The sequence below is a fragment of the Eptatretus burgeri genome, chromosome 17, assembly GCF_056783735.1.
Source record: "Eptatretus burgeri isolate ZD-2024b chromosome 17, Ebu_testis_v1, whole genome shotgun sequence".
NCBI classification, from domain to species: Eukaryota; Metazoa; Chordata; class Myxini; order Myxiniformes; family Myxinidae; genus Eptatretus; species Eptatretus burgeri.
This window is the reverse complement of record NC_140977.1, coordinates 25,445,488-25,462,258: the sequence shown is the minus strand read 5'-3', so window position 1 is coordinate 25,462,258 and position 16,771 is coordinate 25,445,488. Positions and strand designations below refer to the sequence as shown.

Sequence of the window (16,771 nt, the reverse complement as noted above, 5' to 3'; positions counted from 1 at the left end):
TATTGACGTACTCGACATATGACATACATTCCGCATACGCCAGCATAAGTTGTAGGCATGCTACGCGATCGTTGACACACGTCGACACACGTTACTTGTATGTTACTCATAAGTCAAAACACGTCAATGTAATGGTTAACGTCAGTGTTCCAGACTCCCTGTTTTTTTTTTTTGTTGTTTTTTTTCTTCGGTATGACGGTGATGTTGACACTTCGATTTCTAGTGCGGTTATGATTTAAGTCGTTGAGCGGCAGTTTATTAATTATATTATATTATAACCACACTAGAAATCGAAGTGTCAACATCACCCTCATGCCGAAGAAAAGAAAATAATAAAAAAACCAGGGAGTCTGGAACACTGACGCTAAACATGACCTTGACGTGTTTCGACTTATGAGTAACTTACAAGTAACGTGTGTCGACGTGTGTCAACGATCGCGTAACATGCCTACAACACGTTACTTACTCATAGGTTAGAAATAAGTTTCGGGTACGCTAAACATTACCTCGACGTGTTTCGACTTATGAGTATCTTACAAGTAACGTGTGTCGACGTGTGTCAACGATCGCGTAACGTGCCTACAACTTATGGCCAGCATTATGCGAAACGTGTGAGTCATACGCTGGCATACGTCGAAAAATTTCAAGCATGGAAAATTTATCTAACACCTCGGCATACAAAGACGTATGCCAGCGTACTACGAAAAAAAGCCAGCATACTACGACGTACGCCAGCGTGCTCTTAACGTATACAAACTTACCCATAACGTATTCGAAGTGTGCCAGCGTTTTGGCCAAATTCTGCATACGTCAGCCATACGCTGGCTAAATCATCAAGGTCTGACAGGGCCTTTATTTGCAAACAGTTTTGTTGTTGTTGTTGTTGTTGTTGTTGTATAACTGTACTGCAAAAACGCCGATTGGCGCGGACAAATTCAGGGGGTTGGGTTATGCTAATTTGCATATTAATGAGCTAAATTTCAATGTTATCAAATTGTAAATGGGGTTATCATGACCAGTGACCCTAAAAACATGGGTTTGGAAACTTCAACCAGGCTGTTTGGATGCTTACTTCTGGAGATATTAAGAAAAATTGTTATTTTGATAATGGCGACTGCTAATTTGCATATTAATGAGCTAAATTTAAATGTTATTAAATTTCAACTGGGTTTATCATGACCAGTGACCCTAAAAACATGGGTGTAGACACCTCAACCAGGCTATTTGGATGCTTACTTTTGGAGATATTAAGAAAAACAGTAATTTCGACAATGGCCACCGCTAATTTGCACATTAATGGGTTTCCACAAAAATGCTCAAGGGTGCCAGAGTGGCATCAATCGGAATATTCATTCAGATGGTCTGATGATCACAAAAATGCAGAAAAACATTGTGCGGACCTTAATGCAAGGTCATCTTAAAAAATGGTGTTTGACATCCGGACTAGTTGCGACGACAGAGAGCAACTGTGTGGTCGATTGGTAGATCTGTCAATTGAACAGAAAGACGGTAATTTTGTTCCTATATATATATTATGTAACTTATGTGCGTCGTTTTGTTGTGCAAGTGCCATGAACTTGCATAGCGTTGTTGTAAATCCTAGATGAGGCACATTTGCAGGGTTATTCGGAAGCTTGCTTGATGAGTTGAGGCCTAGTTTTGAGGCTTGAAGTAGAGTTAGCTATGGAATTAGCCTGGATAAGTACACCACAATCTGTTTATGTCCCCAGGGAATATAAAGTTCCTATCTTCACAGGATTTCCAGAAAACTTGGGCAAAACATTGTGGGGGAATGGGTGGATGCAGTGAAGAGTGCCTCAGAAAGTGTTATGTTCCTCTCCGGGATCAAGCACACATCGTGATGGACTATCCTGGGGGCCAGGCCAGGCAAACGGTTAAGGTAATGCCGGAACATGACCAATGGGACATGTTGAAAGTATTTGAGACTCCAGAGAGGGTGTATGGGATTACAGTAACTGTGGGAGGCCTGCTGAAAGACTTTTATGATAGGACCCAGCAATTCAACGAAAAGATCCGCGCCTATGGTTACGACTTGCAAGAGAGAATGCAACGTGTTGTGCAGCAGACTGAACAAAGAGTTCCAAACACAGAATTGACCCTAAAAGATCAATTTGTTTCCAGTCTTAGGGATTCAGCTCTCCAAAAAGAGGCGAAAATGAAATTGTGTGAACTTCCTAGAATAACATTTGTGGACCTGATGCAGGTGGCCATAATGTGTACTGAAGAAAAAGAAAGTGGTGCTAAATCTCGTACAGGTCGGGCACCATTTTCAACCAAAATTGGTAGCATGGTGTAGAAAATTGGGAAAGAGGCTAATGATAACTCGGATGAATGAAAGCAATTTGTCCAGCTGGGTTGGTTACTTTGAGCGGCTGTACCAGGCTGATCCACCAGCTGTTAAGTTGGATGTCAGGGGTGTTGCTATCCCTATTGCTGACCCTCCAATCAACTGTGACCCACTTCATTTGTGAAAACAGAGACTGCGGTGAACCGTTTGAAAAGGGGTCAAGCTCCTGGGATTTGTAGCATCCATGATGAACTTCTCAAGGCTGGTGGAAATGCTGTACTCATGTCATTGCATGCAGTTCTGTGCTTTGCCTGTAACACAGACAGCATCCCAACTGACTGGAAGAGGGGCCTTGTTGTCTCTCTCTGGAAAGGGAAGGGTGATCGCCAAGACTGAAAAAAACTACCGAGGGGTGACGCTCTTCTCACTGCCGGGCAAGGTCTTTGCTCGGATAATTCTTGATAGGGTTCGCCACTATCTGCTTGAGCACCAGTACCCAGAGTATTCAGGCTTTACACCAAAGAGGTCAACAATTGACTGTATTCTTGTCATCTGGGTCCTCACCGAAAGCAGGCGAGAGTTTTGGCAGGAGCTGCTTGCAGCCAACGTTGATCTCTGCAAAGTGTTTGATTCAGTGAATCGGGATGCCCTTTGGCAGATTCTCTGTCTTCGTGGGGTGCCACCAAAACTGATCAATCTGATGTCTGAACTATACTCTGGTACTGAGAGTGCTGTGAGATGTGGTGACACCATCTCTGACTTATGACCAGTTATTACTGGAGTTTGTCAGGGGTGTGTACTGGCCCCCACATTATTCAGCGCTTGTATGGACTGGATTCTGGGGAGGATGTCGGAGAGATCAAGCTGCGGTGCATCGTATGGGAATGTCAAGATCTCTAACCTTGATTTCGCAGATGATGCAATCATCTTTACGGAGACTCTAGATATCTTTTTGGGGGGCCCTCGGGAAGCTGAATGAGGAGTTACAGCCACTAGGATTTTGGGTATCCTGGGTCAAAACTAAGATCCACGCTTTCAATGACATCTTGGATGCTGCTATCTTGTCTGTACTTGTTTGTGGTGAGGATGTTGAGGTCACGGAGAGATTCACTTACCTTGGCAGTGATATTCATGTCTGCTGGTTATGACCCAGAGGTCAGTAGACTTCTGGGTCGGGCCTGGGAGAAATGGATTCACTGGATAATGGGGTGTGGCTCTGTCGGTAGCTATGCAGGAGGATGAAAGTCAAAGTCTTCAGGTCCTTGGTGCTTCCAGTTTTGCTCTACGGATGTGAGATGGGCTCTGACTAGGGATCTGAGAGTGAGTCTTAATTCCTTTGGTACCAGGTCTCTTTGGAGAATCCTTGGCTATCGCTGGTTGGACTTTGTGTCCAACGAGCGGTTGCTGAGAGAGACTCAAATGAGATTTGTTACCTGCATAGTCGGTCAGTGTCAGTTGCGGCTGAATGGACATGTGGCTCGCTTTCCTGATGCTGATCCTGCTCACCAGATTCTCTCAGCAAGGGAGCCTCATGAGTGGAGGAGGCCAGTGAGCCGACCACGTGCTTCGTGATTGCAGCAGATTGATCAGCATCTCAAGGAAATGGGGATTGGCCAGGCATCTTCCTGGGGGATGGCCAGACGGAAACCCCTGGAGTGGACGTGGACACAGCGATACGCTGCTCCGGCGCATGCTCCCAGACCTGACCTGACCTGTCCTGATATCTTCTGGGTGTAACACTGTCGAATATCATTTAACAGGATCACCGCGTGTCAGTTGTCATCTCGCTCCCAGAACATGGTTTGCATGCCTGAATGACTACCACAACAGGTCGATGCAATGGATACGTCTTCGGATTGGTTTTTACTTTGGACTTGCATAGAGAAAAGCGAGCAATTACTGCAGATGTACTCGTAAGTGTTCAAAGTCTGAAGTATCTGAAGTATCTGAAGTATCTGAAAATACTTGTTCGCCCAATGTGACGGTAGCGATGTTCAAAATCGACCACTGCTCCGATAATTTACCTTCGTCATGTTGTAATTGAATACACCATTCAGCAGTTTAATTTAAGGGTACAATTCCAAGGCCTGAAATCTTTTGTAATAGTCTCAGGAAGATTTACATTTTTATTACTGATGGCTTAAACTTTTGAAAAATCAAAAAGGATGTTGACATCGGCACTAATTTAATATCCAAAATGGGGGCAAAATGTCGAGATACTTAAATTTTGAACGAAACACACACACACACACACACACACACACACACACACACACACACACACACACACACACACACACACACACACACACACACACACACACACACACACACACACAGTATTTTCTGTTTGTTTAAACTTTTTATCTCCCTTGGGCAATAGCAACAAGAGGTTGATACTCCTGCAGACAACCGTCATTAAGCATCAGACAATCGGGTCACACTAGAGGCGTAAACCTTGTCATAAATACACACTGCAAATTTTTCAAAGACAAGAACAATCAAAAAGCAAAGCCCGCCTGCAGCTGCTTTGTACTCGAACAAAGCGACAGTAGCGTCATTAAAAAAAAAAAAAAATTGCACATTCTGTTCATTTTTGCTCTTCATATTCTCATAATAAATGTTTTTTGAAGATTTGACAATGAAAGCTCAAATGGTAAAAATGTTATGGCCTGGACAAACCCCCTGAAGGTCAGGTCAGGTATGGGAGTATGCATGAGAGCAGCACGTCGCTGCATCCACTTTCCGTCCACACTGCGTCCACTGCAGGGGCCTCCATCTGGCCATCCCCCAGGCAGATGCCAGGCCCATCCCCATCTCCTTGAGATGCCGATCAACCTGCTGCAACTACGAGGCACATGGTCGGCCCGGTGACCTTCTCCACTTACGAGACTCCCTCACTGAGAGAATCCGGTGAGCAAGATCAGCGTCAGGAAAACGAGCCACATGTCCATACAGCCGCAGTTGATGCTCACGGACGATGTAGGTAACAAATCTCATTTGAGTCTATCTCAGCAACCGCTCGTTGGACACAAAATCCGACCAGCGATAGCCAAGGATTCTCCAAAGAGATCTGGTACCAAAGGAATTAAGTCTCCATCCCAGATCCTTGGTCAGAGTCCAAGTCTCGCATCCATAGAGCAAGACTGCAAGCACCAAAGACCTCAAGACTCGGACTTTCGTCCTCCCACACAGGTACCGGCAGTGCCACACCCCATTATCCAGTGAACCAATGACTCCCCAGGTGCGACCCAGACGTCTATTGACCTCTGACTCAGCCAGCAGACATGAATATCACTGCCAAGGTAAGTGAATCACTCCACGACCTCAACATACTCACCAAAACAGGCACAGACATGACAGCAGCATCCAAGATGTCATTGAAAGCCTGGATCTTAGTTTTGACCCAGGAAACCCGTAATCCCAGGTGCTCCGACTCCTCATTCAGCACCTTGAGGGTTCCCAAAAGGATTTCTGAAGTCTCTGTCAAGGTGACTGCATCAACTGCGAAATCAAGGTCAGAATTCTTGACATTCCGATATGATGCACCACAGCTTGATCTCTCTGACATCCTCCCTAGAATCCAGTCCATACAAGTGGTGAAAAGTGTGGGGGCCAGTACACATGCCTGACGAACTCCAGTAACAACTGGAAATAAGTCAGAGATGGCACCACCACATCTCACAGCACTCTCAGTACTAGCATATAGTTCAGACATCAGATTGATCAGTTTTGGTGGCACCCCACGAAGACAAAGAATCCTCCAGAGGGCATCCTGATTCACTGACTCGAACGCTTTACAGAGATCAACATAGGTTGCAAGCAGCCCCTGCCAAAACTCTCGTCTGCATTCGGTGAGGACCGGAAGAGCAAGAATATGGTCAATCGTCGACCTCTTTGGTGTAAAGCCTGACTGCTCTGGACGCTGGTGCTCAAGCAGATGGTGGCGAATCCTATCAAGAATTATCTGAGCAAAGACCTTGCCCGGCACTGAGAGCAGCGTCACCCCTCAGTAGTTGTTGCAGTCTTGGCGATCACCCTTGCCTTTCCAGAGAGGGACAACAAGGCCCCTCTTCCAATCAGTTGGGATGATGCCTGTGTTCCAAGCAGAGCACCGAACTGCATGCAATGACATGAGTGCAGCATTTCCACCAGCCTTGAGAAGTTCAGCATGGATGCCCCAGATCCCTGGAGCTTTAGCTCATTTCAACCGGTTCACCACAGCCTGTGTTTCCACAAGCGAAGGTGGACCACAGTTGATTGGAGAGTCAGCAACAGCGATTGTAACACCCCTGGCGTCCAACTCGATAGCTGGTGGATCAGCCTGGTACAACCGCTCAAAGTAACCGGCCCAGCGGGCCTTCACTTCAGACTCCTCGATCAAGAGCCTACCACTCTCTGCTCTAACTGCAGTGCTCCAAGAGATGGGCTTGGATGAATGCAATGCATGAATTACCCTGTAAGCAGGACGAGAATCACTTGACCACAGGTGCTGCTCTACCCCCTCACAGATTCCTCGCACATAGGCATCCTTGTCCACCCTTAGCACACGTACAGTTTTACGCCTCAGCTCCCTGAACAGCTCAGCTCTGCCATTCAGCCTGGCCCTGCAACTCTGGTCAATGGTATCCAGTGTCCCTTGAGACAAAATTCTTCTTTGCCCTGCGGTGAGCTCCAAGACATCCACCGGCAAAATCAAGGACGGTGGTCTTGAAGGCGCTCCACAACTCTTCAGCACCTCCCAAAGCACCCAGACCCCCCAAATCTCCACTCAGCTTGTTCACAAACTCCTCAGCTACTCTCTCATCAATGAGCTTACCAACATCCAGCCAAGGCTGGGATGGTACCATTCTCCTGGATTTAAGGTGCAACTTCAGAGTTGCTGCAACAAGCCGGTGGTCAGTATTGAGGAACTGAGCACTCCGGTAGACCCTGCAGCTCTGGATCATCCTCCAGCGACCATCAACAAGGACATGGTCAATCTCCTTTGCCGCACCACCAGTGTCGGAATACCAAGTCCAGCGATGAGCTTGTGGGCGCTGGAACCATGAACCAGCCACCCTAATCCATGACTTCTTGCAAAGTCAAGGAACTTAGTGCTATTTTGGTTCACAGTTCCAGACCCATGGGGACCAACACACACCTCATAACCATCCCTATCAGTTCCAGTCGATGCATTGAAATCCCACAAGACTGGAAGTGTATCTCGTTTGGGGCACTGATTAACCACAGACTCGAGCGTGGCGGAGAATGCATCCTTCACGGTGAGATCACTCGCCTCAGTTGGATCATAAACAGAGACCAGGGAAATGACACTTAAGGTGTGACGAAACCTTAGTCTCATAATACGCTCGTTGACTGGTGTTACCTCAATTATCATTGGGGTCAGCTTATTGAACACAGCTACAGCAACTCCTTGGGTATGGTAACCATCAGAGCGACCAGACCAATAGAAGGTGTCACCACCCACCATGATCTCGCCACAATCTGGTCTCCGAACTTCAGAGAGAGCTGCAATACCGATGTCAAAACGCTTGAGCTCAGATGATAACAGAGACAGGTGATCATCCTCTCTTAGGGATAGGACATTCTAGGCACCCACCCGAAGGGACCGCCTCAGGTTAACCCAAGGAGACCGCCGTCTGGTGGACGACACCTCAGCACCACTCCGACACACTCTCCCGCAATCTGACTGAGGGATGTTACCCCGTGGTTTCCCTCCTATCATCAAAGATTCGGGGTCCCGAAGGCTTTGCCCCAATCTCGTCATCCGGTGAGCTGCCCTGCGAAGGGAAGCTGCACAGGATGTACTCCCATGGAGTGGGTTTTCAGATTTCTTTGCGTTTTTGTGTTTTGCGGAATGAAGGGTTTTACGGTGGCCGGAGTGCAAATCCTGCCACCAACCTCCTAATAAGAAGTGACCCAACTGCAGGAGGACGTCCACAGACACAGTTGGGCACTAGATATGGATAGCCGTTGGCTCACAAGGAGCTCCTCCGCCCTTTGACAGGTTTTGTTTTTAATCCTGCTGGGTGTCCATATCCAAACACCCTCCTCACCAAAAAAAAAACCTGATGGGGGAGACGGTTTAGTCGCCGACAACCCGACCATGGAACAGGTTAGTACAGGTTTACATCATACCTGTAGCAACAAGTCACAGATCTAATCTGGCCTGACCTGAAGCTCCATGGTAAATGAACAAGCCCGTTGTCATGGTCACCGTTGATTTTGCAAAATCATGGCTAAAATGGCAAAATCGATCATTCTGATTTTTGGTTAACCAATTCAGTGACCCAATATGCAAATTCTCAAAAATTCAAATCAATCAGATGAAAATTGACCATTTTATGCAACCTTGACTTTTGACCTTTTCATCTAAAAAAAAAAAAACAACAATTGACTTCCAGCAGTGACACAATCTGCAAATTCGTAAAATTTCAGTTCAATTGGATGAAAATTGACCATTTTTTGTAAGGCAGCCCTTTGACCTTTTGACCAAATTATTAATTTGTCTTCTTCATATTCTCATAATAAAGCTTTCTTGAAAATTTAATGACAAAAGCTCAAATGGTAAAAAAGAAAAGTTACAGCCCAGACAGACAGACAGACAGACAGACAGACAGACAGACAGACAGACAGACAGAGAGACAGACAGAGACACATATAAGTGATTGCAAAACCCCATCTACTGCTGCGCGGAGGACGGGCTAATAATAATAATAATAATAATAATAATAATAATAATAATAATAATAGTAATAATAACCACAACGACATCAATTATAATAACAGAGCAATATTAACAACAATAATGAAACAATATGAAGAAAAATAACAAGAATAAACAATGACAAACCAAACATCATGGATTACGTCAATTGTTCAAATCCAGAGCTCTGGTTGTGGCTTGTTGTTAAGTTTCCACCTTGATGACACTCCGAGTCATTGACTGCCTCCGTTATAGGCCTTCCCCCATCTCATTTGGCAGCTGTGTCATCATTAACGGATTCTCTAGGGCAAGTCTGTTCACACCCTTTTCTGGCACTAAAAACGTGCAAATGGAGGATGCTAAAAAACAAGCATTGTTGCAGCAATCAAGGGAAAGGTGCAGGAGTAACCGTGTTTCCACCACAATCCCAAGGTACCTGCGACCGGATCGCCGAGGAGGGGTGATGTGGCATGAACAGCGAATCCGCAGCACGTGTTGATGTCCAGACACTGAGAGTTCCCATCCGTCCAGCTCCCCTGCCTTTGCAGGGGCTCGTTTCCACGGCAACAGGAGCGGGCTCGACCGGGGCCTGCATTGCTATTCATCCGGTCCCAGTCTTGTTCCAAGGGACCTATGGGCGAGGGGTTGTGGTGGCCGAGGAGTCCCTTGGTTAGCTCGTGTGTTGCATGAATGCATTGTAGATTAGGCCAGACAACATGCTCCCCCCCCCCCCCTTGTTATTGCGATATGACAAAGCACATGTACAACCGGTCAGTAATTGTTTAGAGTGGTGATCGCTTTCATCTGTTTGGGATGGTAACCAGGTCATCACTCATGTCATGTCATGTTTTACTTTTAAAACAAAGATCAAGGCTCATGGAAGAAATTAATGACAAAAGGTCAACATACCAACAATGGAGCAGAGGGGAACAAGTAAACAAAGGACAGAGAAAGAGCAAAGAGCTAAGACAGACAGTGTAGTAGGTTTAATGTTGAGACAGATGGACAGGTAAGTAGAACAAAGTGGGATAAGTGCAGGAAGGTCATGTGAGCAAAGATGAAAAACTGACAAAAAGCGAAAAAAAAACATCACCGATATATCTGCAATGGAAGATGAGCAGGATCTGCGTCTCAGCTTCTAATTGAGTGACACCACTTATCCATTAGGGCCAAGGAATGCACTGCATCCCGGACTACAAGGTGAGGTGTAGTGGCACTAGCCCGAAGAGGAGAACCATACTCCATGCTACAATATATTAATGTTCTTTACACAATTATGAACTGAGCACAAGCTGAGGAATGACTTAGATGTGCAAATAATTCCAAGGAGCTGCCCTGCTCTGACCAAGACCAGATTCAAAATGGCACTGGTACATGAAGACCATGACTTAGTGAAAGTGCAAGGAACTCCAAGGACTGTGAGTCCACCAAAGGTTCATTGTTCATGATTTGGACGTTAACTATACCGTCTTTATGTGAAGACTGCGTAAGTGTGTGGGGGTTTGTGGCACTAACTGACATAGTCAAGGTCATGGACCACTATTTCCTCCATCCCATTTAACCGGACTCGGTGGCATGATGGTTAGAGCACCCACTCTGAATCTGGAAGGTCGGTGGTTCGACCCTGACCCCATCACACCAAGTACTTTAAAAACCCCCTCTGGAGGACTGACAGTTATTTCCTGAACAGGTATGGTGAAAATGAGGGATTATGGGGAAGGGGCCATGCCTCCCCCCCCCCTTCCTGAAGTGGTATGGTCATGGAGAGCACAACTTTAGTTAATGGCAAGGTCCTTATCTTTCATGAATAGTTTGGTCTGTATCTGTCTGTCGGTTTCTGAGAAGATTTTAAAATAAATTAACTGAATTTGAGGTGAAACCCCCATTTCAGCCTCTTATAGGGGGCAGATATAAATGGGGGGCATAACCCCATGAGACATTACTGTTCTGATGTATCGTACCAAATTTGGTCCTTATTGGTCATGTAGTTTGTGAGGAAAATACATTTTAGTGAATATGAGGGATTAGGGGAGGGAGGCCACGGTCCCCTTTCCAGGGGAAATATTGCCGTGGGGAGCACAACTTAAGGTTCGGGCATGGTCATGATGCTGCAAGGCCAGTTTAGTCTGGATCTGATTGGCAGTTACTGAGATTTTTCAATAAAATACAAATACTTTTTGGGGGGGGGGAAGCAAAACCCCCATTACACCTCCTTTAAGTGGGTGGATATGGATGGAGAGCACAATCCCATAAGACCTCGCTGTCATGAGGAATCGTACCAAATTTGGTCCATATCGGTCAGGTTGTGAGAAGATGTTTTAGTCAAATGTTAATGGACGTATTGGGTATGGACGGACGCATGGCCAGGCAGCAGGAACTACTCTATGAGCTTATTTCCGAGAAATAAACCTAAAAATAGGGGCAATACCCCTGGGTGCTCACCTGGTAGAATAGTGATACTGAGGAGGAAGTCGATGTGGGACGGAATCAGCAAAATGTAGTAATGAACCAATGTTATAGCAAATACCTATTTTGGGAAACACCCTCCCCCCCACCCCCCTGTAAACCACCTTCGACCCCGATTGTTTTTTAATGTGAAAAACTTTGGTACATCATGGGTGATGAAGGTTGTGGTCAAGTTTCATCGGAATCGTCGGTGTAGTTTCGGAGAAGAAAGTAAATACCTCTTTAGGGGGGCAATCCCCCCATAAACTCCCTCTATAGACCCCCTCAACCCCGATTTCTTTTCAATGCCATGAACAAACTTTGGTACATCATGGGTAATGAAGATTTTGGTCAAATTTCATTGGAATTGCATGAGTAATTTCTGAGAAGAAAGCAAATACCTATTTTTGGGGGGGGGCAACCCCCGTCAACCCCCTCAGGGCCCAATTTTTTTGATTCCATAAACAAATTTAAGTACATTCAGGGTGATGAAAGTTGCGATAAAGTTTCATTGACATCATTTGTGTAGTTTCAAAGAAGTTGCAAGTGTTTGTGGATGGACGGACGGACTGACGGACGGACGGACTGACGGACGATGCGTCATCCCATAAGCTCCTCGGAACTACGTTCCAGGTGAGATAAAAATGGTACGTGCTGCTTCCATTTTTGACACTCAGCATTTAAGAGCATGGATTACCATTGCATCGGCTTGATCGGCTAAATGGCCTCCTCCTGTGTTGAAGGTCCTTGACATGGAACTCTTTTTGCTATTAATCCTGACATCAGAGCAGTTAAAGGCTGTGTTGTGTGATTGAGTAATTTCATTCAATGTGCCATGCTTTCGTTGTCCATGATGCATTTTGGTATCGGAATACATGTACTCAGCGGTGGATTAAGATTTGGGGGGAAGGGGGGTGGGGATCTGGGCACAAATAACACTAGGAGCCCCCCCCCCCGTGCCGTATCAAAGACATTAATGTATCAAAACGCATCGATATACCTAAATAAATACAAGTTGTGTGGTTGTGTCTGAACGGGGTAAATTTCATAACCACAGCATGTATCTTGCTGAATGATACCTCATTTAAGAGCTCTTGGGTCTGAACAGTGCATGCGGCGGTCTACAAATATCGATGTTCACGCAATTTTGAGTTATGTGCATTTTGTTGCACACACGGGCAGTGTATAGGCTCAGAGTCGCTGGTTCGCACACTAACCGGAAGTAAATATATATATATATATATATATATATATATATATATATATATATATATATATATATATATATATATATATATATATATATATATATATATATATATGACCACAAACTATTCAGTGAATTTCATGCAACATATAATTCCTTTTTCGTCAATTTACTTCACTGAGAAACATTAGCAGTCTTAACGGTTCGTAACTATTATGCAGATTGGGGTTGGGAGGAGTGTGCGAGGATTTGAAGAAGGGGAGTTGCAGAGCATGGGTTGGGAGAGGGGGGTTGAGGACTTGAAAAAGAAAGGGGGAGTGGAGGACAGAGAGTTGGATTGGGGGGGGGGCAGAGAAGGGATAGAGTTGGGAAAAGGGGGGTTGGTGTTTGGTGGGGACTTGGAGTTGTGGGAGGGGTTGAGGACTTGAAGAAGAAGACAAAAAGTTGGGGTCAGGAGTGGCAGATAGGAGACAAGAGAGCTGGGAGAGGGGGTTTAAGGACTCGGGGGTGGGAAGGGGGTTTGAAAACTTAGGTTTGAGAATTTGGGGCCAGGAGGAGAGAGGGGGGTTGAGGACATAAAGGAGCTTGGTGTTGGCTCAGTGGTTCGGGTGGCGGCTTGGGATCCTAGGGTCCTGAGTTCAAGCCCCGTCGGCCGCTGAATTAATACAACAGGGGGTTGATCTCAGCCTGTCATCCTTCTGAGGTTGGCGAAATGAGTACCAGTTCCAGTGTGTGTACTGGTAGAGGGGCACTGCATCAGCGACACAGTCGCACTTCAAGAAATGAGAGCTACCCCAGCAGCTAAGCCGCCATACGACCACCAGGACATAAAGAATAAAGTGGTTGAGGACTTGAAGTCACATTTTACATGACAGTGCATGGACTTTCCACAGGTCCCTGCTATTATGCTGTCAAACGACATTCCCAACAAACTCCCTAAATATTCGACACTGTTTATTGGGAACGAATTCCCTTACAACATCCCGGTGGAACCAGGTTACCCGCTAGTTAATAAATTAATCGATCGTTCTGATATTTTGACTTCCTTACTCATCTGGTCAGCACCTCGTTCACCATCGAACCAACATCATTCCTACATCTTTAGGAACTGGGGGGGGGGGGGTGGGATCTCATGGGAAAGTATGTCTTACCTTTTAAATGATCGGTATATTTCGAGCTTTCTGGAAGCAAAAAACATGCGCAATGTCATCAAAGGCGATTTGTTGAACCCGTTATGACTCAGCTGTCATCATCAGAGACAAAACATTCAGATTCCTTTGATACTTTGTTGGTCTTATTTAATTTTTTCATCCTTGCCATCTTTGAGAATGTATGTTCTCCTTAACAGTTTGTAACCGGTCGCATCGGAAGAAATTGTAAGAGCAACGTACACATTCGGAAACCTTGACTGAATGGCATTTTGCCTAAAAACTTGCAGAAACTTGGTTGCAGATTTGTCCGGTTCATCTTGTACGAAGAATATGAACCGGAGGAGTTAATCAGGAAAAAAAAAATCTGTTCCAAATCAAGTGCTTGGGGTAAAGTGCAGCAAGTTCAGAGGAACGCTAACGAATCTCAGCGATGTCCATCAACTTGTGTTCAAACAAAACTCCAAAGCAGTCGTTCAGCATGCTGTAGGCATCCAATCGCTGATGAAGACTGGCCTCCTTAAAGTACGATCCCATGTTCTTCTGATTCATCTGCAAATTGTTTTCTTTTTCAGGTACATCTCATATCACTTTGATACTTTAAGAAAAAAAAAAACAGCCTTGAATGGCATTTTTAGCAGCATTTTGAAAATTCTGGAATTGATCTCGCAGGGAAACCACAAATAATAATTCAAGTGATCTCAATAACCGAACAGCCGTCTCCAGGTCGATGTTCCTTTTCTGTAACCGTCATCTAGTCATTTCAAACTGGTGGAGAACAGTGTCCCAAAAATTGCACATTTTAGAGCCGTTTCCAAATATTCCATATAGCTCTGAAATGAAGCCACTTCCAGTCGAGTGTTATGACACCAGTTCATATAAATTTACAGGGTTTCCATACTTTGCCGAATCGTATTATAGTATCATAGCGGTGACGCAGAACTTCAGTAGAATCTGCTCCAATGCTCCATCTTGTGTCTGACAGGCTTTTCAGTATCAAGAATGACTGGCTACTATCATTACGGAAAACCTGTTTCCAGCACCATGTGGATGCTGTGCAGAAAGTATACATAGTGACTGCAGAAACCAGAAAAATGAACAGTTTTTCAACAGGTGTTGTTACCTCCACCACCGAAGCTGAAGGAGGTTATGTTTTCACCCCCTTTCTATCTGTTTGTCTGTGTACAGGATATCTCAAAAAAAAAAGAATTCTTTAAGTGATTCTTCACCATTGAGAGATTGAGCCAAAAACGATATAGTACTGTATAGCATGATATTTCAAAAATGTATTGGGCCCGATATGTTCTCGTGGATCAGGCACTGCGTGGCGGAGGTATGCGCTCTACCGAGTGCCCTTCTTGTTTGACATGTTACATAAGTTATTCATGCTTGATATTTGTGTCCTTTATTCCGTCGCTAAAAAGAGTAAGCTTCATGTTTGGAATGATTTTCAATTTTGTTTGACTGCCAAAGAGGCTGCTCCAGAATAAAAAAATATATTATCTCAATCGTCTCTGTGCATGCACGATCAGGGCAAGATTCCTTATGATTTACCAAATTCAGAGCCAACATACTGCTAAACTGGAGGTTTGTGTTCTAATTTGTGTCCTGAGTCCCCCCAGCAGCCAGGTCCCCAAATAGTTTCCATTATCCGATGACCCTCACGGCTCGTGGTGGCCACGGAATACGAGTTCTCACTCATTTCAGAACTTGGTGACTGCTACAACACGTTTTAAAGGACATCTTTCCAAAGACTGAAACTCTGACTGAAACGGCTCAGCGAGATCCGCATCAACTGTGCCTGTTGCCTTGGCATGCCGTATCCATGCCAGCATGAAGTTTTGATGTTCCAAGCCGGATTCATAAATATTTTTGGGGTTTTCCCAATCACTAAATCCTTCGATAAAGGTGTCTGCTTTGGCTGAAAGAAGTTTGCAGGTAAAACAATAAACATTTCCAGGAAATAGTAAGTAAATAAATCAGTCATGCGTGACATATTCACAGTTGTTCAGCCAAAAAGAAAACAGATCTTCAGACAGCACACGTGTCTTTCCTCAAATCACCCGAGCAGAAGAGGAGAAATCTTTTAGTGTTTCTATTGACAAGCAGCTGAACTTTTAACAACACAAAAACTCCTGAAACTCTCATCATTGCTATTCCCACAATGCAGGATCACTGCTGAATTGATTCACTTCAATGGTGGTCGTCTCACCGGCATCGCTCGGTCACGGCTCGTCCGTCTACGGCAGGCCATGAGGCCGTAAATGGCTGTAGTTGAGGTCGCTAGAGTGTGCCGGTGTCCAATCTTTGGCCACCCTCAAGCTCAGGATGGCCTCAGATAACTGTATTCAACCAATTCCACCATCCCTTGATCTCGAGTCTGCATTGGCAGGTGAAACCTTTGCTTGCTTCAACTCCCACTTAAGTACCGGTAATACCGATCCACGCCGATTACCGAGTGTTTGGTAAACCATAAACAATTGCCAGTTTTATTTACAGTCTGAACTCTGAGACATGTGTGTTTGAACTTTGCATCGGACCAATCACGGCGAGTCATTGGCAGTGCGTGTCATGCGAGTGCATGCGTGGTGGTTTCATAGTACAGTGGATAGAAAAGTGTCACACCTGCCTCTGACAACATCAAAAGTTTTGATGTAGTTTTAAATAATTTGGAATTGTATTCGGTCATGAACATGTTAAATTAAAATATTTATTTTAGAGTATTATTTTTTTTCACCATTGGAGCAACATGTTACTGTATATTCGTTTTTCCCAGGGCCCTCTCGTGGCCATGGCCCTTGGACCTGGGTTCCTTTGGCCCGTGCGTTAATCCGCGTCTGCACGTACTGGTAAAGAACATTTTGGTATCGCCAAAGCACAATAAAAAGAGTTGCATGAAATTAACATACAAGGGCATGTTGAAAAGTAATGCCTCCTATTCTTTTTCTCCAAAA

General features: G+C 45.0%; 1 protein-coding gene across 1 annotated transcript in view; it reads right to left on the bottom strand.

Annotated features, from left to right (window-relative positions):
* LOC147009587 (uncharacterized) overlaps window positions 1-16,771 on the bottom strand; it is a 161,053-nt gene that overhangs the window by 41,167 nt on the left and 103,115 nt on the right. The window contains exon 7 of the mRNA XM_085861109.1: window positions 9,454-9,648. Within this exon, the coding sequence (XP_085717235.1) occupies window positions 9,454-9,648 (195 nt within the window). The remainder of the gene's footprint in view (window positions 1-9,453; window positions 9,649-16,771) is intronic.